At 43.1% G+C, this 23,846-nt stretch overlaps 2 protein-coding genes and 1 long non-coding RNA gene across 5 annotated transcripts in view; 1 reads left to right on the top strand and 2 right to left on the bottom strand.

The window, feature by feature from the left end:
* The window catches only part of CRADD (CASP2 and RIPK1 domain containing adaptor with death domain), a 224,205-nt gene that overhangs the window by 176,302 nt on the left and 24,057 nt on the right, over positions 1 to 23,846 (top strand). For 2 of the 3 annotated variants that reach the window (XR_010342942.1, XR_002479385.2), the window contains exons 3-4: positions 10,533 to 10,639; positions 12,768 to 12,891. Coding sequence is in view for 1 of the 3 variants with exons in the window: in XM_012469330.2 (XP_012324753.2) it covers positions 2,868 to 3,169 (302 nt within the window). In the remaining 2 variants the exon portion in view is untranslated. Of the gene's footprint in view, positions 1 to 2,867; positions 3,392 to 10,532; positions 10,640 to 12,767; positions 12,892 to 23,846 lie in introns of those variants that run through there. The other variant, XM_012469330.2, reaches the window with a different exon arrangement.
* On the bottom strand, positions 8,049 to 8,618 carry LOC105728769 (large ribosomal subunit protein uL23m-like). The gene has a single exon (XM_064376885.1). The coding sequence runs from the start codon at positions 8,585 to 8,587 to the stop codon at positions 8,129 to 8,131; it is 459 nt and encodes a 152-aa protein (XP_064232955.1). The 5' UTR covers positions 8,588 to 8,618; the 3' UTR covers positions 8,049 to 8,128.
* LOC135275358 (uncharacterized) overlaps positions 22,068 to 23,846 on the bottom strand; it is a 40,947-nt gene continuing 39,168 nt past the window's right edge. The window contains exon 4 of the long non-coding RNA XR_010342943.1: positions 22,068 to 22,870. This is a non-coding gene — a long non-coding RNA (uncharacterized LOC135275358). The remainder of the gene's footprint in view (positions 22,871 to 23,846) is intronic.

The raw sequence follows: 23,846 nt of genomic DNA, 5'->3' as shown, positions 1-23,846 counted from the left end.
CCAGGAAGATTTTTCCAAAAGGAAGAGAGAACTGAATCTTTAGTTAGAAGGTTATGCCACATATCTGGAAGTTCAGATGTAGAATGAATAAGATATACCCTGGTCTAAAGGTTGAGTATTTCGACCTTAGACAGTAAAAGCAAGTCACACAAAATACTGGATAATTAAGTTGGTATCAGAATTCTCTACACCAGCAATCCCTACCATAAAATATGAACAAGGTCTACAAACTTTTAAGGGAAATAAAATTATTTAAATAATATAATTTAAAATTATGAATATAATTTTATACTATTAAAAATATATAAAAAGATAAAAATAATATCAAATTGTTCTCGAAATATTATTATTCCAGTGAAGGCAATGAGCAGGCCGCCTTGACCTGAAAGAAGTCAGGGACTGTTGCAACCATGACCATTTCTTGAAAAAAAAAAAAAACACAAAACCGCCCTGTGATGAAATTGACCCAAATGCCTTAAATCAGACTCAGGAGTAGAAAAGCCACAGATGAAAAACAGTAACAGCGTCAACAACAGAACACTGGTGAGCATTCAAACCATTATGATGCCGCCTTAGGACTGAACAGTGGGGCAAGGGGGCTTGGATGATTGTTAAAGAAACAGAACCGTTAGGCATCTGACAAAATAAACATTGTATGAGCAAAAAATAATCGAGTGTGCGGAAATGGAGAGGAAATGTGATTATAGATTATTACCATGAAAACATGCAGTTAACTCAAATTTTCGTAACTTTTTTCTGTGCATTAAATTGTGTGTATGTGTGTTTTCAAATATGTAATTTGTAGCTGCCGGTCAGAATGTCATTTTGTTTCTCTTTTGATTTTTCTTCTGTTACGGTCAAACAAAATTAAATAGCTCTTACTAGAAAAAAAGCTCATATGTTATCATTTTAAACAAAGCCGTTACCCTCTATCTAGCCTTCTACCAGTATATGTGCGTAAAGAGATATCCAGAATGATGGTCACCAACTGTAAACACAGTGGCGGGATATTAGAGATTTCTTCTCTTCTTTGAGCTGTTTTGTGTTGCTTGATTTTTTTTTAAATGAGCCCATGTTTTTATACAAGCTGTAAAATCATTGCTGTTAATCTTAAATATTGATCAGTAGTGTCATCAGTATTCTAATTGCTTCTTAGTCCTTGTTTCTTAAATTATAGTGTTGACAAACACCAGAAAGAGCCCTTGACAATATTTTTGCAACTCATCCCTAAGGTGCTGGCCACTACCCAGAGGCCAAAGGTCATGGGCCGTGGAAAACATCAGCTCTTGTAATAGGGTGCCTTTGCCTCTTATTGAATCATAAATCAAAACAGAATAGTGGACTGGTGAGCATGAAGTAGACTGACCTGAATCCCTGTGATGCTGATGGACAGGAGTATTGTGTACTGTGCTATCAAACAAATGTATGAACTCGCAGATGATTTTGGATGTTTGGAGTCCCTCTCAATCTTCACACTTGGCTGCTGCGAGTGCCTTTCCCTTCCTCCATTGGGATTCTCCTGCCTCTGGGCCTTTGCACATGCAATTCTCTCTTCTAGAGATACACCACGCCCTCTTTCTCCTTCATCACCTAGCTCCTTCTAGTGTTCAGGGCTTAGCTTTAGCCTCCTTCCCCTAGAAGGCCTTCCTTCCCTAACAAGGTTAGGAGCTCCTTCTGTATAATCAAAGGCACTGGTCATTGGTTTTGCTGGGCGCATTTATAAACATTCACTCAACATCATGCTCCTTAGCAGACTGGCCTCAGGCAAATAGAAATCTAGTTCAGCAAGTGTAAGGTCAGATTTCCTCCTTGCCTCATCTCAGCACATACTTCCTATTCCTTTTCTGGACTCTGCCAGGACGGTAACTCTTGTGGCCTCTATTACGAACAAACACCCCTCTCTTCCCTTCCTGCTACCCTATGGCCTCTTAGGTTTATTTTGCTCTCAGCAGTCCTCTTGGCCCCTGCTTCTGTTAGTAGCTACACCTTTTCTCGGTAATATTTCAAGTTCAAGCTCATTGGGGAGGGTAGCTGTTTGATTTAGCCTTTGTCCTCTAGCACCTGCCTTTCCTATAGGGAGGGGCATTCCCAGACTTGGAACAGGCCCCATCACTAAGGCCACAGACAGTGCCAGAGGGAGCTGAGGTCTATGTGCCATTCTTGAATTCCCCAGAATGCCTTGCCTGGCCTTGAGTAAAAGAGACAGAAGTGAAAAAAAGCCTGTTACAAAGCAGCATGTACAAGGTGTGTGTTTTATATATCAAAGGAAATCGACCCTACATGTGTGTTTTATATATCAAAGGAAATAGACCGGTTATTATCAGTGAGTTTTTCTGGTGGGATTTCTAGTTATTTTTATTTTCTTGCTTTCAAAGTTTCTGTAATAGGCCAGGTGTGGTGGCTCATGCCTGTAATCCCAGGACTTTGGGACACCGAGGTGGGTGGATCACCTGAGGTCAGGAGTTCGAGACCAGCCTGGCCAACATGATGAAACTTCATCTCTGCTAAAAATACAAAAATTAGCTAGATGTGATGGCAGGTGCCTGTAATCCTAGCCACTTGGGAGGCTGAAGCAAGAGAATCACTTGAACCCAGGAGGCAGAGGTTGTACTGAGCTAATATCGTACCATTGCTCTCCAGCCTGGGTGACAGAGTGAGACTCTGTCTCAAAAAAAAAAAAAAAGTTTCTGTAATAAACATTTTCATAGATAAGCCCTAAATCATGGCATTGTACAGAGCAGCGAAGACAAGAGCCAGTTGGCTCTGCCATTTGGAAGCATGTTTTCTTCTCCCGTTTCTCGCTTCTGCCCCCAAATGATGTGTTTGTTGCCTTGCTCATTTCACCCGGGTGTCTTTTTCCTCTTCAGGTGACCAGATGACTGTGATCCCCTCGCACCTCCTCAACAGCTCCCCATCAGACCGGCAGATTAACCGGCTGGCCCAGAGGCTGGGGCCCGAGTGGGAGCCCATGGTGCTGTCTCTGGGGCTGTCCCAGACGGATATCTACCGCTGTAAGGCCAACCACCCCCACAATGTGCAGTCGCAGGTGGTGGAGGCCTTCGTCCGCTGGCGGCAGCGCTTCGGGAAGGAGGCCACCTTCCAGAGCCTGCACAACGGGCTGCGGGCCGTGGAGGCAGACCCCTCGCTGCTCCTGCACATGTTGGAGTGATGGTGCCTTCACCAACCACTGGGGAGTGTGTCCCCGACTCATGCGGGCTGAATCCTGACTTTCACTCAGAGCAGGTGGTTTTTGGTTTGGGTTTTTTATTCTTAATAACCCTCAGATGGAAGGAAAAACAGGGTTTCCACTAGACATTACTTCAAAGGCCGGATTACTCAGCAGGTCTTCCACATTGGCTCAACATTTTTTGGTTTTTAATTGCTTGAAGATTGCATTGTTGGAATTGTTCCGTTTTTAAATGTGTAATGGCTTTTTAATAGACTAGTAAATCACAGTGGTTCAAAAATACAGATATCGTGTCATCACATTACAGGGAGGTGTTACAAAAGTATATGTAAAACATTTACTTTTATGTTGTCTGAGGACTGAACTATGGACTTCACTATTCATAATGATACAATAATAAAATGTGAATTACTATATATAATGTGTCTCGTTCATGAGAAAGTACTGTGTTGGGTTTTTTTTTTCTTTTTTTCCTTCTCATTCCTGTATTGCATAGATTCAGGGTATGAAATTACAATAGTCTTTTTTTTTGTTTTTGGAACGGAATTAGCAGTAACAGTGAAATGGTTACTTTCCCAAGTCAGGATAAATAGCTCAGGCAGGATGTCTGTATTAAATATTGTAAGACACTAAAGCTCCCTGCAAAGACCAGTTCAAGTACCAGCATGCATACCTGAGCCCTTCATCTTTAAAAGATTGTGCAAGAAAATCCTGTGCTGTTTATTGAAAGCATTATGTCAGGGGACAAGAGGGGGTGTGGTCTTTCCATTGAAGCCAGAATGATTGAAGTGTTGTGCTCCTAAGGAGTGTGATTTAGTCTTCTGTCCTTTTATCAATAGCACAGGGTGCTTTGAGAATGCTTTACTATTTTCAAGGCTTTTCGTGTATTTGATCTCATTTGGACTTCTCAGCAATACTAAGAGGCAGTGGCCAAGGTGGTTCACCTCCTTCTGTAGAGAGATTAAGCGATTGGCCCAGGGCGAATGAGCTTGGGCGCAGGCTCTTGAGCGCTTTCCAACTGCTCCACGGGGCATCTCCCCTTCTCTCTTGCATGCTCATTGAAGAAGCCCGAATCCTGGTCCCCGCCTTCTAGCTGTATGGCCTCGGACAAGTTACTTACCCTCTCTAAGCCTCAGTTTCCTCGTTAGTAGGATGGGGAAATGATTGTACTCACCTCTGAGGTCTTTGTGATCATTAAAGCAATCATGTCCGCCAAGAGCACATCCAGATGCGGCTCGTTGTCAGCTTTCAGGAAATGGCAGCTGTTAATTTGCCACCACTATGGCTGAAGGTATAGTTAGACCACAGGCAAAGCTGAACAGTGGCTGAAAGCTGAGGGCACGTGGAGGAGCTACTATTGCCACATTTCTTACTAGGCTTTAAAATGGGATTGGATTTTATAAACTTTACAATGGGGCCAATCTGTTATCTCACCTTCTTAATAGTTATGGAATCTGTTTTCTACTTCTAACATAACTCAGGATTTTTCAAAATGGAGGAAAAAAAATCATGCTTTTTACTTCTCTCCATTCCAAGAATAAGTTTATAGAATGGCAGAGTTGAGCATGAAGTGAGTGCTTAGAAAGATGACAATCGTGTGTGGATAACATCCTCTCAGGCATCTTGTAACCATGTTCCCATTACTAAAAAAGAGGTACCATGCCACAGTTTATTCTTTGATTGAATTAAGTTCAAAAGGATAGTCCACTGGCCTTATCAGCTCGAATTTTCCATTTTGTAGCCCAGCCAATAATTCATTATCTTGTAAAATTCTTTCTTTTGGCTATGTCCCTGCGCCCAGTGATAGGCTGTACTGCTGTGGCATCTTCAGTGAATCACTTGTCATTTTGAACCTGGGACTTGTTACATTGCTGTCTTCCCCCTTAGTTTCCTAATGGAGAGTTCCTTTGGCTTTTGTTCTCACAGCTCAGAGTCACATTCATGGATGAGTGAGTAGAGCTGGGCTCTGCTGCATCTGACTGGATGGCATTTTAGAAGCAGGTCTGATGATTAGCTGGGTCATCTCTCCACCATTCACCATTCGCAAGGAATCTGTCACACATAAAGACACGTGTGGGCTCTGTCAGCAGTGAGAGACAATTAGTGAAGAACAAGCCCATGATGGGCCAGACAGACAGGGCCCTTAGAGAGCTCTGACTTGTTGCCCTTAATGAGCAGAGTGTTTTCACCACCAAATGGCAGCAGCACCTCCCTGGGCCTGCTCACGTGCTTGCAGAAGACTTATCGAGTAGAAGAACACAGCAGCTGAATCCCTATCTTGGTTCTCCCTCTGGCCATGAAGAATAATACTACACAGCAGCTGCCTGCCTCCTAAGAGAACTGGGGAGGTGATGTGCCTGCAGGGATTTTCGTGTTTTTGCATGGGAGAAGATTCTATAATTCCAGAGACTGTTTACCCCCAGGAAAACTCTGAATGAGTGCATTGAGGTGGCAAGAGCATTTACAGGCACTGACAGAAAGTATATATATTGATATATAGTCTTGCACCACTTTGGGTTGGGTTAGAGTGTGTGTGTGTGTGCATATGCATATATGAGTGTGGCCCCTAATGTTTTTAAAACTGTAACTTTTATTAAATTTTCTCAACATAAAGTACATGTTTATTATGGCAGTTTGCAAAAAAAATAAGATGAAGAAAAATAAAAATTATCCCTGCTCCCATCTAAGCACTGTACATACCAATTTTTATCTCTGTCCTCCAATTAGTTTCCTATGCCCGCATATTCTTTTTATAAAAAGAAGAGGATTTTCTCTGCATTGCATTATAAAAGGTGTTGTATTTTCCAACTGTTAATGCACTTTACTTATTTTCTTTTTTTGTCAGTGGGAGGACTATATAGAGACACTAAAATGTGTAATTAAAATGATGCATCTTTTTAATATTCCTCAATGGCTTACTCCAAATGGTCTTTATATTCGTGGCTTAAAATTAACTAAGTTTTAAATTTTATAACAATGGAATTATATCGTACCTGCTCCTTTACAATTGGCCGCTTTTATATAACATAAAACTGTCTTTCCGTGTCATTATTTCTCTATGCAAATGATTTCTAAAATCCTCTGTGTTCACAACACACTTTCAAGTCCTATAATTTTTGGTGGCATGTTTGAAGCGATTAAAAGACACTGAGCTACTAAGTATAGCGATGTCTTTCACTCTCAAAACCCTTGTCCCACTTTTTGCTCCATCCCCATTTGGAATCGCATTACACTATTTGAATAGAGCTGTTTACAGCTCCCCTCTGTGCATTCTAATATCCTCAAAAAGCAAAGTTAAGCACAGTCTGGGCTTTACTCTGAGATTGTATGTCTTCCTTACAGCAAGATGGCCTCTACATCGCCTGATGATCCAATCAGTGTTGTGTTCCATTTCTACAAGAGTACGTGTTCCAGGAGGGCAATGAAATTTTACCTGTTGATCAAAATTTGATGACACACTTAGCAAGGGTTGATAGTCCATGCTTTGCCGCTCTTCTGTGCCCTCATTTTCAGTGGCGGAATACCTTTCCAGTATGTGGATGTGCCATCACGTCTTAACCACTTTTCTGCATGGATCTTGAGGTCGGTTTTGCTTTTTCAATATTATAAACAGTGATGCAAGGAAGGGAGTGTTTGTGGTCAAATCTTTACATTCATCAGAAGTTACAATGAACTAGATCCCTGCTTTGTTTAGTGCCAAACCTATTTTAGTTTTGTTCTCAATTAGCTTTTTTATATAGCAAACCACCCCTAAGATGTAATGGTTTAAAACAACAAATGTATGGCTTAAAATGGAGCCCATAATTCTGTGAGCTGGCTGGGCTTGCTGTTCCGCTCTGGACCAGCTCAGCTGATCTCTGCTGCGGACTCTCTTGTGCATCTGTGGTCAGCTGGTGGGTTGGCTCAGGCAGGATGCCCTAGGGTAGCCTCACTCATGTGTCTGGGAAGTCACAGGCTATTTCCTGGGGCAACGGGTCACATGTGGCTAGGTCACATGCCTTTGATCTGTGCGGTTACCCTGTCATCTTTACTTGGTAGTAGTGGCGGGGGTTCCCCGGGCAGCAAGAAGGCAAGCCCCATGTGCAAACACCTTTCCTCTGTTTGCATCCCTTTTGCTGACATCTCTGGCCAAAGCCAGTCATGTGCCAGCTCAGAGTCCAGGCGGGAGGGCTCTACCATAAGGCATGGAGAGAGGAGGGGAATAATTTGGGTCCATTTTTTGCAGTCCACCACAGCCAATATTTTTAAATTGAGATTTCTGGGCCCTATTGAAAAAAAACCTTTGGCTACTCTGGATCCCTGTCCTCAAATCACAGTAACAGGCAAGCTTTTTCCAGCATGCCACTGTCCTTCCCATCCCCCACCCCACAGAACGCACGTCCTTTACCCAGCTCCTTCCATCTGCTCAGCCCCACACATGTTTGTGTTTGTGGCCTCTACACATATAAGCATGATGATGCTTAGCATAATCTCCTAGAAATGGAATTACCAGGCTTAAGTATTAATAACATATTTTGAAAAACTATTTTGACTTTGTAATACTTTGTAAAAGCTTTAAAAAATATTTTAGGGCCAGGTGTGGTAGCTCACCCCTATAATCCCAGCACTTTGGGAGGACGAGGCAGGTGAATCACTTGAGCTCTGCCTGGGAAACATTGTGAAACCCCATCTCTACTAAAAATACAAAAATTAACCAGGTTGGATGGCCAGCACCTGTAATTTCAGCTACTCAGGAGGCCGAGGCCGGAGAGTCACTTGAACCCAGGAAGCGGAGGTTGCAGCGAGCCGAGATCGTGCCACTGCACTCCAGTCTGGGCAACAGAACAAAACTCTCTCTTAAAAAAAAATTTTTTTTTTTCTCCTGCAGCAGGACTTTTATTTAGGTGTTGGGCTTGCTCTGCTGTGGTGCCCACCTGGGGCGTGTCCCTGCTGGCCACCCCGTCACAGCCCGAACCAGTCTGGGACGCCGCCCCGCCGATGGTCCCTGCTCTGCCTCTGCTCCATGTTCTCCTTGAGAATGCTCTGGAGCTCGTCGGCAGCGCTGCCTTCCGGGCTCTGCTCCTTCTCGGGAAACAGATCGGGGAATGTGAAGGCCTGTCCGTGGGCCAGCTGCACGTAGGCGACATTGTAGTCCGGCTTCTTTACCCTCACGTTTCTGCAGTCTCTTTTCTTATTGGAGCCGTGCTGCACCCGAGTCCGCACGGCAGCCACGGGCACGTTGTAGATGCGCTCAAGGTAATTCCTGAGGTCCACCCTTGTCATTTCCATGGGGATCCGGAACTGCACGGTGTCCTCGGGCTGGGCCGTGCCGGGCCGCACCAGCTGAATGAAGTTGGTTCGAAACACTCGGAGTTGTGGGCCACCCAACTGGTACGGGGGGTACAGCACGTTCCGTGCCATGGCGACCGCGCCCGCTTCCGGGGCTCGCAAGCTTAAAAAAAATTTTTATAAGTACTTTTGCTCTAGCAAAACACAAAATATGTGGTTTAAATGCCAGTTAGTTCCACTAGGCTTTGGTGGCCTGCTGTTGAAAGTTGCTGTTGGGTACACACACACACACACACACACACACACACACACTCACAGCCCTGAGGCAATAGGATGAGTCTGTCTTCATCCCTTTCTCTGGGGAGTTCCCCAGGTGTGGTATCTTTGGACAGAGCCTCCCCTCATTTAGTTATTCAGCAAACACTCAAGCAGAGGCTAGTACACACCAGTCACTCTGCTAAGCAGGGAAGAGAAAAGATTACCAATAATCTTCTCCAGGAACTCACTGTTTGACCAATGAGACAGATGTAAAGTTCCAATTACAACACGATGCAATCAAGCCTGTGCCTGAGTATCGAGTCTATGGGAATGCAGAGGAGAAATGATTCATTTGCCTGGCTTCTTAGGAAGCGAGAGGTATGGGAAATAGTAAGCCTCTATCACTTGGACAAGTTACTCCACCTTTGGGTGCCAGTTTCCCCACATGTAACATACAGACCATAACAGTACCCACCCATGCTCACAGTAAGGATTCCATGAGATGAAAGGTATAGCATGCTTAGAACAGTGCCTGGTAGAGGAGATGTTTTGTTGAACCATTGAGTTGAATTCTTTGGCTACTAGGGTTTTTCTAATCTTCACCCATACAGAGCTCTGAGAGTGAGGGTAGAATCACCTCCTGCAGATGTTTGTGGTGTAGAAACAGAAACTGCATAGTCCCTCAGTATCTTTATCAGGACTTTAAAGATAAGGGGCTCTGAACTGTGGCACACTTCAGAGCATACTCAGAGTTGGGGTGGATTCTGATCTAACAGTTGGCTATCATTAAAGGAATACCTACAGTCATTGAGCAAATTCTTACTGATTACAAAATGCTATGCAAGTTACCAGAGATTCAAAGATGAATAAGACATAGTCTCTGCCCTGCAGGATCTCAGCCTATGGGGGAGGCAGCTATAACCCCCAGCAACTATGGCCAGCACAGAGGGAGCAATTAAGTTGGCCACAGAGGAGGCAGTACTTCAACTGAGCATTTGTAAGTCCTGCCCAAGTTAGCACGTTGGTCTCTTTGGGAGGCATTAATGTATATGGGCAGCGGAATTCCATTTAATTTATTTTACTTCCAGTTTGACAAATGGCACTCCTTGCCATGGGTGTGCAAGATAAATATGCCTCCAAAATCTGATCTCAGAGCAATTTAGAAACCAAGAGACTCTTGTTAACAAACTAAGTGGCGAATATCCTATGCATCAAGATGACAGTGACATTGAGAAACGTGGTTTATTAATCCACAGTGGAATCAAGATCAGGCTTCAAGTTTTAAGTATTAGGCATATTTTGGGGTTCTTTTCTATGACATCTATTCCTTTTCCTCTAAAACTCCCACAGATTAAAATTAGATGTTGCTGGCATACAGGGAATGTTTTTAATGTAATAACTGCTTGTTTACTTCTTGGAACTATAAACAGAGCTTAGAAGAACAGGGACGTCTATCTTGTTGGCATTTACGGTTCTTACAGGAAAATTAAAGTCTCACAAAGACACAGTTCAGTGAGCCAATTAAGCCTTGTCTATTAAACTTAGGCAAAATATATGGCAGTAATTCTGATAGCTATTTTTAATTCAAAGCATAGGCTATGAAATCCAGGTTTGAGCACTTAAAAATAAAAAACAAACCCAACATCTTGGCAATACTCGTATGTTTCCATTTCATTTTCATATTCTATCTCTAAGCAGGCCTGTTTTTGATGTCAAATTACTTTCTTAATGGAGAATATTTGGAAATATAAAATGGGTTGGATTTGATCAAATAGTTACTAGTCTTTCTTTTGGTGACATATAACCTCCTACTTGTCAGCTTCTAGAAGATGAATCAATTTTGTGAGGACTTGGCCAGTATCAAGGTCTTCAGCATGACTCATCAGCTCGTTGCTAATCCAAGGACAGCAAATGCCTGCAAACGCTGTAAGTAAGCCCAGTAATAGACTGCTGATGAATTTGGTGCTCCTGGTATGTGCCCTGGATAAGAATGAACGTGTCTGTCTGGGGAATATTTCTTTGAATATAAATAGTAGGTAGTGGTTTATCTTTGTCCCTTTAGTGTTGCTACATAGGAATACCTGAGACTGGGTAATTTATAAAGACAAAGGGTTTATTTGGCTCACAGTTCTGCTGACTAAAAGATTGGGCATCTGGTGAAAGCCTTGGGCTATTTCTACTCATAATGGAAAGTAAAGGGGAGCTGCCTTGTACAGAGATCACATGGCAAGAAGGGAAGCAAGAGGCTGTAGACATGTGATGGATGACAGTCACCATCTTCCAGGGACTTCTGCCTCCACTCCATCTCTTTACAACCAGAGCCCCTAGACAGGGAAGGACTGAGTCTTTTGTGGCTAGCACATTGGAGATAGTTGATTTCATGGGGAAATTATATAGAGTGACATTTACCTTTTATGCTAGGAAATTACTTCCAACAATATATTTTTGTCCAGCCATCTGCTTGAATCAAGTTTCTGTCAGCCTCTGGAAGTAATAATTATTCCCTGCTCTGAAAGCAAGCTTCATGCTGGCTTTCTGCTGAGGGAGCAGACCCTTTGGCTGTCTGTTATCTATTGTCAAGAGTTCTTTTGTCACTCACTATAGTCAGCTGCTGATTTTCCAACAGACACTTTAAAGCTATAAATAAACCCTCTCAACACGAGTCCCCTCCTAATGAAGGTATGAAAGACAAAATCCACCAGTAAATTAGGTTATGATTTTTATTCAGGCTGTTGCAATAGGAGGACATTCATTAACAGGAAATACCTTAAAGAAAAGGAACAAGTCTGGGTTTTATGGAGACAGAGTCTTATGGGAGCATGAAGAAGGACGGAGGTGGGTCTTACTTCAGAATGTGCAAAGGCTGCGTGGTCCTTGGCCACGTTCCTACAACTCAAAAGGGCAGAGGATTTCTTAACATCGCTACTTTTTTTTTTTTTTTGAGACAGAGTCTCGCTCTGTCGCGCAGGCTGGAGTGCAGTGGTGCGATGTCGGCTCACTGCAACCTCCATCTCCTGGGTTCGAGCGATTCTTCTGCCTCAGCCTCCTGGGTATCTGGGACTACAAGCATGTGCCATCATGCTCAGCTAATTTTTGTATTAGTAGAAATGGAGTTTCACCATATTGGCCAGGCTGATCTCGAACTCCTGACCTCGTGATCCGCCCACCTTGGCCTCCCAAAATGCTGGGATTACAGGCATGAGCCACCGCACCTGGCAACATCTAAACTTTTTAAGAGTCATAAGACTTAGGTTAAGTTCAACGTTGTCAGTCCTCCCTTTTGTTGAAAATGAACATCATTGCCACTGTTGGGACTCAGAAGCAGCCTCAGAAGGGAAGTCTCTCTCTGACTTTCTTCTGCCCCCTTGTCTCTTACCCCTCATTCTCCCCTGAGACAAGCCATAGAAACTGTAATCCCTCTTCCCCAAGATAGGTCATAGAAAGTAGAACTCCTTTTTCCCAAAGCCAGCCATAAAACAAAAAATATTATTCTAACCTTCCACCATCCTTCTGTATACCAGTTGGCCATAAAGAAACTAAGACCTTCATCCTAGACGGGTCCTACCCCATGCCTGGGAGAAAGGAATGCTGCACAGAGAGGCCAAGAAGAATCTGAACAGCCAGGCCTTGCGAGGTTTCTCCACTCAGTCTATTTCCATTAGGTCATACCCTTTTTTTGTCCAATCACATTTCCCTGCTTCATCAAACCTAAGCATAAAATCAGATAGCTTCTCCTGTATCTCTGGGTCTTCATTCTGAAGGCTCCCCTGTCATGTAAAAGTATGATCAAATAGGCCGTTCATTGTTTGAAGCAATAAAGTGCAAATGAAACCTGTCTTTACATCCACAATTGGGCATATGCTTCCATAAATGCCTGATTATGTGTGCAAATGAGTGTTTTACACACCCAGTTACCTGTTTGCTATATTTATATTTTTACAGTCAATGTAAGTGCTTTCATTTTTAAAATGAAATTGTTTTAAATTGTTAAAAGAAAAACTATGATCAAATACAGGCGTTATTTTTTTTCTGGTTAACCTGTCTTTTGTTATAGGGTGTCGGCCACGATCCTTGTGATGGGGAGGAGAGGAATCATTAGTTTTCTGCTCTGTCCCACTGAACAACTTAGAGATGACCTAAGGCCTCATTACCTGTGTGGAATAACTGGGAATTGGAAGGTGAGGTCCAATCATATCGAAGTCTTGGCGTTAAACTGTGAAAGACAAAATGTACTGGATAATTAAGGATATGATTTTATTCATGCTGTGGCAATAGGGAGAACATTTATTAATGAAGAAAAACTCAAAGAAAAGGAAGGAGTCCTTCATGGGAGCCATGGGGAAGGATGAAGGTGGATCTTATCCTAGAATATTCCAGGGCTGGGTTGTCCTTTGTGGGGATGGCTGTTTCTTTTGAAACACAAAGGTGGAGGGGGGAGATTTCTCTCTCTTCTTTTTTTTTTTTTTTTTTTTTTTTTTTTAAAGAGACAGGGTCTCGCTCTGTCTCCTCATCTGGAGTGCAGTGGTATAATCATGGCTCACTGAAACCTCAGCCTCCTGGGCTCAAGTGATCTGCCTCTGCCTCCCAGGTAGCTGACACTACAGAACCACAGGTGCACACCACCACAACCAGCTAATTTCTTTTTCTTTTTGTAGAGACGGGGTCTCCCTGTGTTGCCCAGGCTGATCTTGAGCTCCTTGGCTCAAGCCATCCTCCTGCCTTGGCCTCCCATAGTACTGGGATTACAGACATGAGCCACTGTATTTGGCCCAGTAGGGGATTTCTTAACCATTCCTCCTTTTAGGGAGCAAAAGCCTTAGAGAAAGTTTAACAGTGTCGAAATTCTTCAGCTTTTAAGAGGCCAAAGCAAATTTGAAAAAAAAAAAAAGGTTTTTATAAGGTTTAGGTCTGAGGTATTATCAGATTTCTAACATCTTAACTGTTTGCTTGCTCTATAAAGGACACTTAAGCTAACTCCTTATTTAATTTGAGTAAAGAAAAGCAAATGGCCTGTCTGACTAAAACTAAACAACAGGAAAGGAAACATAGCTCCTTCCTCTTACTTTCCTAGAGAACCATGGACCAATTTTCAATTTGGGCCAATCATGGAACCTTTTTCTGTAGCTTATAGAAGTTCATTCAACATGTATTTTTTGAGCACCTGACACATTCCAGGCATGAATATATGTGGTGGGATATAGCAGTCAATATGACAGTCCATAATTTCTCCCCTTGAGCCCCTTGCTATGGAGAAAGAGAATGCAGCGAAGGGCAGGGAGAGCCAGGGGAAGGAGCAATACCGTTTCCAAAAGGTCGGCCAGAGAAGACTCCCACAAGAAGGTGACAGGAGTGAAAACCTGAGGGAAAGAGCCATGCTGAGGCCTGAAAGAGCATTTTGGGCAGAGGATACAGTAAAATGGGAATGCCCTGATATGGGAGCTGTTACCATAATTAATCAGGAGGCCATTTAGCTGAGCCACCTTTAGCACCTTGGGTTCCTACCAAAGCAAATGGAACACCAACTCAATGTAAACAGTAAAATGAAACAAACGTAACCAATCAAAACTGCCAGCTACCTTCTAATTAGAGACTTTACCAATCAGAAACTGCCAACTGACCTCTCACTAGGGACTTTCTGCTTCAACCAGTCAAAAATTTTTTTTGTCTGGCTTCCATGAACCTTGTAAAAGCCCCCTCCTCTCCTTCCCTCGGAGTTCCGCGCTGCTTGAGGTCTGGTGCTGCCCGATTCATGAATCGTTCAAAGCTCAAGTAAGCTCATGAAATTTTAATATGCATAAATTTATCTTTTTACAGAACTTGCCAGGCATTTTCAAGGAACAGCAAAGAGCTCAGAGTGTCTAGAGTACAGTTGTAAAGAGGGGAAGAGTAGTGGCTGAGGCCTGAGAGCTGAGGGAGCAGAGGCCGTAGCATCGTACAGACAACTGTGATGACTTTGAATGTTACTCGGGTTGAGGCAGGAAGGTACTGACATGATGGCTTTGAGCAGAGATGGGAAATCACATATTTTCAAAGGGTCATCCTAGCTTGTCTGATAAGAGGATTGAAGCAGGCAGATCAGTGAGGAGCTGTTGCACTGCTCCTGAGAAGATGGGGCTCTGATCAAGATGGCCATGGTGAAGTGTGGTAGATGCTGCTTAGGTCTCCTTTGAGAATTAAACATTTATTCCTCCAGCAGCTGGGAAGCTCCAGCTGATGGCCTTTAGCTGTCACCTCTTCCAGAATTGCGTCTGCTAAAGACAGCTTTCTTGCCCAGTGGCACTTCCCCTTCCTGGAGGCTTGTCAGTGACGGCTACAGAGGCTTGGCCCTGTATCTTGACTCAGGACAACTCCTAAGGCCCATCCTGGTTCAGAGCTCCTCAAGGAGTCCACTCAGGCCCTCTTCCTTGTGACTGCCTTACAGCCCAACTTCTCCCTTTCCACAGGCATTGATCCCAAGAGTACCCCCTAATAAACTCCCTGCCCACTCAGCTCCATCTCAGACCCAGCTTCCAGGGAAACATAGCTTGTGCACTGAGGTGGTGAGTGTAAGGTTTGTTCTTGCCGAGTTTAAAAGGAAGAAACTGAGGCCAGCACAAGAAGATCCAATGCGAAGAATTTATTCAGGCTCCCGGGTGAGGTTCTGCGGTCCGACAGAAGGGGCCGGAGAAGTCATACAGACTCCTCTCAGACATGGGGTTTTATAGGGAGTGGAATAGCTCGATTAGTTTGGGAGAGCAGGGTGTGGGCAAAGCAGAATTACCATTGGGTATGGTTACAGGGCTTTGTTTGCATACAGGACTTGGCTGCTATTGGCTAGTAAGACTCGACTGCTATTGGCTATTAAGACTCAACTGCTATTGGTCAATAAGACTTGACTGCTATTGGTTAGCAAGAGGCTAGGGTTACAAGACCTTGTTTGCATACTGGGCTCTTTAAGGGAAGGCCAGGCTGTGCGAGCATGGGAGAAGGGAACATGCCCGAGCATGTCTGAGCTTGCCTGAGCTCGTCTGGGCTTGTCCGAACTTTCAGAAAAAAGGGGGGGCGGTGTGCATCCGTGCTCCCAGTGAGGCAACCGGCCTTACAGTGAGCAGTGGTCAGGTTCTGAATATAGTTTCTTTTCTTTCTTTTTTTGAAGACAGGGTGATATGATTTGGCTGTATCACCACCCAAATCTCACCTTGAACTGTAATAATCTCCACGTGTCAAGGGCAGGGCCAGGTGGCGATCCTTGAATCCTGGGGGTGGTTCCCCCATACTGTTCTCGTGGTAGTAAGTAAGCCTCATGAGATCTGATGGTTGTATAAATGGGAGTTCCCCTGCACAAGCTCTCTTGCCTACCACCATGTAAGACAGCCTTTGTTTCTCCTGTGCCTTCCACCATGCCTTTGTGAGGCCTCCCCAGCCATGTGGAACTGTGAGTTCATTAAACCTCTTTCCTTTATAAATTACCTGGTCTCAGGTATGTCCTTATTAGCAGCATGAGAAGAGGCTACTAGACAGGGTCTCACTCTGTTGCCCAGGCTGAGTGCAGTGTTGCAGTCATGGCCCACTGCCTCCTCAACCTCCTGGGCTCAAGCGATCCTCCTGCCTCAGCTGCCCAAATAGCTGGAAATATAGGCATGCACAAGGACACCCACCTAATTTTTGCCCAGGCTGGTCTTGAGTTCCTGGGCTCAAGCAGTCCTCTTGCCTTGGCCTCCCAAAGTGCTGAAATGATAGGCATAAGCCACCATGTCTGGCCCTGAATATATTTTCAAGGCAGAATCAAAGGATTTGGATGTGATGTTACAAGGGAATTTGATTATGAAATACTAAGGCTTTTGTCCTGAGCAATTGAAGGATGGAATCACTATTAACAGACGCGGAAAGGACCATGGAAAAGGCAGGTTTATTGGGTTTATTGAGGGGAGGGGCAGTCCATAGGAATGGAAAAAGAAGGTAGAGAATATATTAAAAATAAAAACAAACTTTTAATATTCATGCAGGTAAAAGGTCATATTCCATTTCTGGGAGCACAGTCTTACCTTTGACTTTGAACACCTCCAACATTACACAGTTGTAATATATAATCTGTTGTATTGGATACAGTAATGGGTCACTTAACAGCAGGGATACCAAGGATACATTCCAAGAAATATATCAGGTGATCGTTGTGCAAACATCACAGAGTGTACTTCTACAAACTTAGATGGTGTAGCCTGTGGCTTTTAGGCTATAAACCTGGGCAGCATGTTACTGTGCTGAATACTGTAGGCAACGGTAACACAATGGTAAGTATTTGTATATCCAAACGTATTCAAACCTAGAAAAGGCAATGTGCTGTGCCACTACATTACAATGGCTACGACATCACTAGTAGATAAGAATTTTTCAGCTCCATTACAATCTGATGGGGCCACCATTGTATATGTGGTACCTAAGACTGGGAATTTATAAAGGAAAGAGGTTTAATGGACTCATAGTTCCACATGGCTCAGGAGGCTTCACAAAGGCATAGTGGAAGGCAAAGGAGAAACAAAAGCTGTTTTACATGGTGTCAGGCAAGCGAGCTTGTGCAGGGAAACTCCCATTTATACAACCATCAGATCTCAAGAGACTTACTACCACAGGAACAGTATGGGGGAACCACCCCCAGGATTCAAGGATTTCCACCTGGCCCTGCCCTTGACACGTGGAGATTATTACAGTTCAAGGTGAGATTTGGGTGGTGATACAGCCAAACCATATCACCCTGTCTTCAAAAAAAGAAAGAAAAGAAACTATATTCAGAACCTGACCACTGCTCACCACCTCAGTGCACAAGCTATGTGTCCCTGGAAGCTGGGTCTGAGATGGAGCTGAGTGAGCAGGGAGTGGTCCCTTGTTGACTGAAACATTGTAATGTGGCACATAACTGTATTTCATTTAATTTGAAGAACATCAAATTAATTAAAGACAGAAAATGTGGATACATACGTTCAGTCGTTGTCCAGTGGTTGTTAATTCTTAGAGACATAGACAATCCAAGTAGTCTTACAAAGGAACAAAGCTAGGCCATCAGCACGTCCACCAGGTAATGTCTCCGGCAGTATTTTTTTCTACAAGGCCCATGGGGTAATAATAGACTCCCATGAGAAGTTGAAAATAGGCAAAGAGGCTTACACACTGCCTGTGTCATGCTCCCCAGGGATAATTCCAAGGCAACACTGAAGTAATCAAAATGACAGGACACCATCTTGTACAGATACAGTTTCACAGTAGAGAGGAAGTTTGCTGTAGGGAATAGGAGTTATAGATGAATCTTGAGCTGGGGCTTGCCGGGAGTGTGGAGTCAGTGGAAAGCTTGGAGAATGTGTGCTAGGGGGTGGGGGAAGATGAGAGAGGGCCCGGAAGTGAAGATAAGATGCCTAGGAGGAGCAGTTGTTGTGAGTCTGCCTCCCATGAAAATTACATCTGTTAAGTAAGGTGGGGCAAGTCAGCTAATTTTTAAAAACAGGCCAGGAGTTTGGATTTCACCCTTTAGACTACCAAGGGAACGGAAGAAATCTCAACACTTTTAAAGTGCCAGTGTGTACTGTGAATCTCCACATCAGAAACACGTGTTTTGCCAACTTATCTGACATTGGAAAACCTCTCCTCCATGACACCACCTATTTGCATCTTTGAAAATCTTTGTCCTACAGACACATTGAGGTAGAGAACACTCAACCTTCGGATGTAATGGGAAAACTACTGGATCAAAGGAGTCAGTAATAACCAAGACTTTTAAAAGGATATGAACAGTATCTCGGGTGGTATGCAAAAAACATTGATTTATTTCCCTCCTCCCACAATTCATGCTCACTGTTAACAGCATATTATGGGACACATGGAGAGAGACCCATGGTTTTCTGGAACCTTCTTTTCCTTTTTAATGATTAATAAATTGGTTACATTTTTCATCATATGGCTTGTATCCTTGCAAAATATCCCCTGGCTTGGAATCATACTGCATTTATGTTCAAGCAGTAGTTGTATTGCCTGTTCCTCAGCAGGCAGTGGGCATTGTCTCTGGTCGTTGTCAGATGCCAGATGGCACCTGTAAGACAAGCAGGAAGGAACTGGTCTTGCCCTATAACAGCAGGCCCAAGCCAGGAAAGCTCTGTCTATAGCCCCAGGCCTCTGCACTGTGTCCCCAGCTTGCCAGGACTTCTCATGTCTTTGCTGTCTTCTCGTTTCGGTTCTCATTTGCTTACTGTGGTGCCTTCCCCACTAAGCCACCTGGTAATTGAACTTGACTTTTATCTTCTCTTCATTCTACTTCAAAAATACTCAAACATAGCTTGTGTACTTTTCCAGCGGGGCATCTGACAAGTCTTTAGCTTTGGTTTAGGGATAGTTCCCACTCAGAGGTGATACCAGATCCCCCCAGGCCTCTACTATGTGGCCTTTGAAATGTGTGGAGGAATTTTTGTGCGTGTGTGGGGGAAGCTGTCACCACGCACTGGCAGAGGCTTAGGAGTAACATTACTGCCATGTGATGGGCATGGGCTGGGGATAATCCTACAGAATGAAGAATTGCCTCACTCAAAATACCAGTAACACCTCCAATAAGCACTACTGTATGCTTTATTTGAGTACCACTTTGCTAATTTTCAGTATCTAAAGTATCACCTGTGCCATTATTAGTTTAATATTTTTCTTTGAATTAATTCACTAAAATTTTTTTTTATTTATTCCAAACAGCAGTATACTTGAAATGATGGGTCAGTGTTATTTATATATTTTACAGTACACGTAAAAATAAATACCTAACACCTAATACAATCTGTTCTTAATTAATGATACACATGTGAAGTTGCGACACACTGGAGCTATGGCCACATACCCAGCTGGATTTTATTTATGTGTTTATTTTTATATAGAGACAAGGTCTTGCCCTGTTGCCCAGGCAGGCACAGTCATAGCTTACCATAGCGTCAAACTCCCAGGCTCAAGTGATCCTCCCACTTCACCTCCCAAGTGGCAAGGATTACAGGTGTGTGCCACCATGCCTGGCTTATTTTTATATTTTTTGTAGAGATGAGATTTCACTATGCTGTTTAGGCTGATCTTGAACTCCTGGCCTTAAGTGAGCCTCCATCCTCGGCCTCCTGAAGTGCTGGGATTACAGGCATGGGCCACCATGCCCAGCCTCCTATTGGATTTTGATGGGAACATTAGCCTCACACACGTTTTCTTTTCTGAACCAGGAAGGTCTGTGCAAGCACACCACACAGACTCCTTAGCATGAGCCATATAAGGACAAAGGCCACATGTTTAGTGCCCCATAAACATCATTAATTTTATTTAAAGAAGTAGCCTATTCCAATGACAATGACAATATTCTTGACCCGAACCAATTCTCTTTGCTGGTTCCAAAGTCAAGGATAAAAGTGATGGTCACTTGGCATTTGCCTCCTTGAAATGTAGCTCTCTGAGGCCCACCTGTGTCTTGTGTGCCCCTCCTTTCCTAATGCAGTGTCTGGCACACAATGTCATGATTAACAAAGGTCTCAGTGAATGAAGGAAAGTATAAACACAAACACGTATGCACACTCCTCAGTATGGGGCAAGCAATGGAGAACCGTAAATGCTACTGTCATGAGTCAAAACATCTTACACGTGTTTCTTATGCAAGTTATGTGACTTCTCTGTGCTTCAGCGTCCTTGTTCTGAAACACAGATAGTAACAGAACCACCCTCATAACACCGGTATAAGGAGACAATGAGAAAGTATTTGTTGAGTGCTTAGAAGAGTGTTAGGCACAGAATTAATGTTATAGAAGTATTTGATGATGAATAAATGAATGAATGGTGCCCGGCTTGTACTCAGGCTTTCAGTGTTTGCTGGAGGAGTGAATCAACAAATCCTGGACTATACTGTTCCAGCACTCACATCCTTGGTGCTCTGCTGTTCCAGGACTAGCAGTAGAGGCTAAAGCAAAACATCCCAAGCTCCAGTGAGGAGATCTTGCTATGGTTAGCACAGAAAAGCTTTTCAGAACAATAGCCTAGGATGATGCCCGGTGCACCACCTTCCCTGCTCCCCCAACCCCCACCTATTTATAGGCTGTACAGGAACTGCATCCTGGAACAGTCCTCCCTTGGTATCCATAGCAGACTCATTCAAAGACCTCTGCAGAAAGCCAAATCCATGGATGCTCAAGTTGCTTGTATAAAATGATGTAGTGTTGGCATGTAACCTACTACATCCTCTTGTATACTTTATTTATTTATTTTGAGACCGGACCTCACTCTGATGCTCAAACTGGAGTATAGCAGAGTGATCCCAAGTCACTGTAGTTTCAACCTCCTCAGCTCAGGGGATCTTTGTGCCTCAGCCTCCCGAGTAGCTAGGACTCCAGGCACATGCCACCATGCCTGGCTAATTTTTAAACATTTTTTTGTAGAGATGACTATGCTGGTCTTGAACTCAAGCACTTCTCTCACCTGGGCCTCTCAACGTGCTGGGATTATGTGAGTTACCATGCCAGTCTGTCCTCCTGTGTATTTTAAATCATCTCTAGGTTACTTACAGTACCTAATACAATGTATGCTATGTAAACAGTTGTTACGCTGTCTTGTTTTTTATTTGTATTGTTATTTTTTATTGTTTTTTTCTCAACATTTTTGATCCACAGTTGGTTGAATCGGATGTGGAGGGCTGACTGTATTTATTTAGGGCAATGCTAGAACATGTCCAATTAACTAAATTCCTGTTTTGTCTCAATGAACCCATTCTTTAGGAAAAACACACTCAGGTACAGTGAGCAGAGAGAGGCAGGGAAGGGGACACAAAGGAAAGGAAGCGGCAATAATGAGGCATTTATTACGCTCCTGGCACACGGAAGAGGATTTCAAGTACATTGTATCATTTAATCCTTTGACAATCTTAGGAGCCAGGAGCCAGGAGCCATTTTGAGACTAGGAGTTTTAGCCTTGTTTCCTTTACTTTACAGGTCAGAAAACTGATGCTCAAGGAAGCTAAGTAACTCAGCCAAAGTCATCTGACTAAAATACATAGCAGTGTCAGATTTTGAACTTAGGACTGTATGAGTTGTTTTTTAAATAAGCCCCTGAAGTATTGTCCAGGGCCTCAGAAAGGCTATGTCAGCTGCATATCAACATGTGCCCAGCTCACCAGCTGGATTTTTAGTGTATCTCTCTCCCATTATCATTACAGAGAACAAATGAGTGATATTAATAAAATAGACGATCTTTAATAGGTCCTGCCTGCCACCAGCCGTCAAGTCCTACGGAAACAGCAGAGCAAAGTGAGGTTGCAATTACTGCCCTGTGGTATTTAATAAACAGCCAACATAATCCTGTCTGAGACAGTCTGTGGGCAGGGCATGGCATGGCATGGGTTTTTCAATCGGGTATTTGTCTCAAGGCTGATGGAAAAGCATTCCATTCATGACCTTTCATCCATAGCCTTTTTTGCATGAGAAAATGTAGGAACAGCCGATTCTCAGGGAGAAGGAGGACAGGTGGATCCCACACCCCACTGCTGGCAACACTGATTTTAGATAAATGGTTTAAATTTTCTTTCTCACACAATTACAGGGACAGGACTACGAAGCTGTCTTAGTATCTGAGTGATCTAGAGAGTATTCTGACTTTATCTGGCCAAACAAAATACGAGCTCCTTCTAGACTTCTCTAAAGAGTCCTCATTGCTCTTTCCCCACCCCAAGCCCTTTCGTCTGTTCCTATGGAGCATTTCTACCGCGAAATGTCATTAGCCTACTCTACGCTCTGAGCAATAATCTTTCTGCTCTTTAGAGATGATGGGTTCTGTATCCTGCCTTCCAAACAGCTCATCTTATTAAGTCATCCATAGGATTGGGACACGGTCTATCCTCTGAATTTGCGAAGTCCAGCAAAGATTATCTGAGGTCACTGTTGGTCAGTCTGAATTTTGGGCTCCCAAGTAAAAATCCAAAGAATTCCCTTCCCTGCTTCACTGTCTATGAAATAAACAGATCTTCAAGCAGGATGGCCTCCCCTGTAATGCAGGGCTTTCTTGAGTAGTGATGGTTCCAATATGTAAGATTCCTGGTGAGTGCTTCAGACACAAACCTGGCTGTATGTGTCTTCACTGTTAGAATTTCCAGGCACAGTTTGGTACTTACAAGAACTTCTTTCCTTCTGTTCTCTGTTGACAATGTAGAGGAGGAAAAGTGATTTAGAGAAATAATTTTCTCTCTACTCTTTTGTAGTTCTTAGTTGAGATTGACCCCTGTAACAAAAGATAGATTAACCAGAGAAAAACTAATAGAAGTTTATTAACATGTATATATGGTAGATACTTGGGGTAAAGTGAGTAAATCTCAAAACTATGACTTTGAGTTCAGGCTTTAATATCATCTTTCCCTTCAACAAAGAAAAAATGGTATAGGGATCTACCTAGTTAGGACGAGATGGCCAGAAAATGCCCCCAGCTTCCCTGGGCACATATTTCTTACCCTTCATTATCCCAATATTTATACCACAATTTTGAAGGATCAGTATTAATATGACAATATAAATTTTGAACTATGATGACTTTTCCTTATCCAGCTTTTGGATTTAGCTCAATTTCTCTTCTTGTTTGTTTAGTTTCTAAGGAGTTATCATTAATTCATCCCTAAACTCTCAAAAATGTTCATATGTAAGCATTCTATCAATTTCATCATCTTAGATCCTTCTCAGTCTTCTGGCTTTCTCCAATCTAGGTAAGTTGTCCTCTAGACTTGCTACATGGCTGTTACCCTGAAGATTTCCTCTCAACATCATGCTGGGATTTCTTTCACTTGTTTCTTGTGTGGGATTCCCTTTGTCCTGCATTCCAATATCTTTCTCTTTCTTGTTTTTTTACTCCTTTATTTTGGTGGAGGAGCTCCTCCAATTGCATCTTGTCTGAGAGCTTATATATCTGAAAAAGACTTTATATTATTTGATAGCATGACTGGGTATAAACTTCTGTAAAATTCATTTTTCTTCAGAATTACTTCTAGTTTCCAGCATTATTATTGAGAAGATTAATGGTCATTCTGATTTTTCATTAGCATCTAACCAATTTTTCTCTCTCTAGAAGCTTTAGAATTTTTTCTTTGACTCCAGTGTTCTTAAATTTCACAATGATATGGTTT

The sequence above is a fragment of the Aotus nancymaae genome, unplaced genomic scaffold (assembly GCF_030222135.1).
Source record: "Aotus nancymaae isolate 86718 unplaced genomic scaffold, 86718_ANA_hifiasm-v0.15.2.pri h1tg000016l, whole genome shotgun sequence".
NCBI classification, from domain to species: domain Eukaryota; kingdom Metazoa; phylum Chordata; class Mammalia; order Primates; family Aotidae; genus Aotus; species Aotus nancymaae.
Note: the sequence above shows the minus strand (reverse complement) of the source record. Positions and strands in the feature narration are given on the sequence as shown.